The sequence below is a fragment of the Melanerpes formicivorus genome, unplaced genomic scaffold, assembly GCF_026170545.1.
Source record: "Melanerpes formicivorus ecotype bairdi unplaced genomic scaffold, bMelFor1.0.p_v2 SCAF_223, whole genome shotgun sequence".
In the NCBI taxonomy this organism is placed as follows: Eukaryota; Metazoa; Chordata; class Aves; order Piciformes; family Picidae; genus Melanerpes; species Melanerpes formicivorus.
In genome coordinates, this window is record NW_027142575.1 from 5,061 (window position 1) to 7,349 (window position 2,289).

At 56.2% G+C, this 2,289-nt stretch overlaps 1 protein-coding gene across 1 annotated transcript; it reads left to right on the forward strand.

The window, feature by feature from the left end:
* Positions 1-1,297: 1,297 nt before the first annotated feature.
* LOC137458101 (zinc finger protein 436-like) lies at positions 1,298-1,942 on the forward strand (the record flags this gene model as incomplete). The annotated part of the gene is made up of 1 exon (XM_068169772.1): positions 1,298-1,942. A coding segment is annotated over one exon (645 nt), but the record flags the coding sequence as incomplete, so codon positions are not given.
* Between the last annotated feature and the right edge of the window lie 347 nt (positions 1,943-2,289).

Here is a 2,289-nt window from a genome sequence, read left to right on the forward strand (position 1 = left end):
GTGCTGGCCTGCAGCTGTGTGCTGGGGGCTGTGTGCTGGGCAAGGAGCTGAGTCTGCACTTCTTGAGGCCACCCCTCTTGAGCAGCCCTGGCTGTGTGGCTGTGGCTGTGCTGCTGGCCTTGGGAGCTGCCCCCAGCAAGGCTGAGCTGTGCTGCCTGGTCCTGGGCAGTGCTGAGCCATCCCTTGCAGGTCAGTGCTCTCCTCTGAGCCCTTTGCTTCTCTCTGTCAGGGGCTGAGTCCTCTCTCCATCATCCCTGCCCCTGTGTGCTATGGAAGAGCAGAGTTTGCAGATCTGTCCCTTGGAGCAGCCCAACAGGTAAGAAACCCAGAGTGGGTTGACAGCAGGATCCTATGCCCCCAGGGCAGCTCTTAGCCTCCTCCACCTCCTCCTGTCCAGCATATTTCACCTCTCTAGGAGCTCTGAGGCACATCAGGTGTTATGGGAGTTGATAAATGCTCCTGGCTGCTGGGGGTCAGTTGTATGGCAGGAGGTGATGTTTAGGGGTTGGGATCTGGAGGGTGGTGAGAGAAGGTTGGAGGTGGTTTCGTGTTCCATGTTCATTGCTGCTGCCTCCATTGTCTGAGCCAAGGGAGATCAAAGGACAGGGCCTGGGCCAGGAACCACCCTGCCAATGTCACCAGGCTCAAGGAGAGTAGGACAAGACCACTTGTAAGCCCCAGGGTACCTCAGGGCACTGATCACAGGAACCTGGGGTCTCAGCATGGGTATTGGAGGTCTGTGCCCACACTGTGGCAGAAACTGAAGGTTTGAGGTCCCCTCTTCATTCTCTCCTCCAGCTGGGTATTGGGAGGTGTTGGGAGTCAGGGACTGTCATGACCTAGTCAGGATCTGAGGGTTTGAGGTCCTGGGCTCAGGTGCTTCCATCTTCTGTATTGCACAGCTGTGACCCCTTCCTGCCACAGTATGGCCTCACAGAAGGACCCAGGCAAGAGCTGGGAGGAGAAGAAACACCCAGAGATCAAGTTGGAGCAGCCAAATTTCAGACTGAAGGGAGAGGAAAAAGAGGACAAGATCAAGGATGATGCTGAGAATGATGACTATGAAGAGGAGGATAATGATGATGATGAAGGTGACCAGGATGAGCAGGAGGAATGTATGGAGGAGGATGACGCCAGAGCAGGTCCCTCAGTGTCACCCAAAGAGCTGAATCAGTGCCGTGAGTGTGGGCAGAGCTTCCCAGGTAGCTCAGAGCTAGTGAAGCACCACTGCCCACAGCCTGGCTCCCGGCCCTTCGTTTGTGGTGACTGTGGTAAGAGGTTCCGCTGGAACTCAAAGCTCATCCAGCACCGCCGCACCCACACTGGGGAGAAACCTTTCACTTGTGCTGACTGCGGCCAGAGGTTCACCCAGCGCTATAGTCTCGCCCAGCACTGCCGCACCCACACTGGAGAGAAACCTTTCACCTGTGCTGAGTGCGGACGCAGCTTCACCCAGCGTGGCAAGCTCACTCGGCACTGCCGCACCCACACGGGGGAGAAACCTTTCACCTGTGCTGACTGCGGGCAGAGCTTCACCCAGCGCTATAGTCTCACCCAGCACTGCCTCACCCACACTGGAGAGAAACCCGTCTCTTGTGACAACTGTGGCAAGCGGTTCAGGAGGATCTCTCATCTTAGGCAGCACCACCTCACCCACACCAGTGAGAAGTCCTTCAGCTGTAGGGACTGCGGCAAGAGCTTCAAACAAAGCTCCAGTCTTACCATCCACCGCCGTATCCACACTGGAGAGCATCTGTTCCCCTGCGCTGCGTGTGGAAAGAGCTTTACCAAGAGCACGTCATACCTCCGGCATCAACTGATCCACAGTGGTGAGAAAACGTACAGCTGTGCCGACTGTGGTAAGAGCTTCACCCAGAGGTCCTCCCTTTGCCAGCACCGCAGGGTGCACAGTACTGAGAAGTCCTCCAGCTGCAGGGAGTGAGGCAAGAACGTCAAACGAAGCTCCAGTCTCATCATCCACCGCCGCATCCACACCGGAGAGAAGTCTTTCCCCTGTGCTGAGTGTGGCAAGAGCTTCACCAAAAAGGGGCACCTCAGCCAGCATCGCCGCACCCATACCGGTGACCAGGCTAGACTGCGGGGAAGGAACAAATAGATCCACCCAGGCTCCATTGGGATCATCCTGACCTGCCTAAGTAGCCTTTTGCAGCAAATTGAACCCAAATTGTCTCTTTTTCTTCTGCATTTCTCAGAGGCTGGGGGCTCCAGCAGGAACAAACACCTCCTGCCCTTCTGAACACCAATTAGTGCTGATGAGAACAATTACAG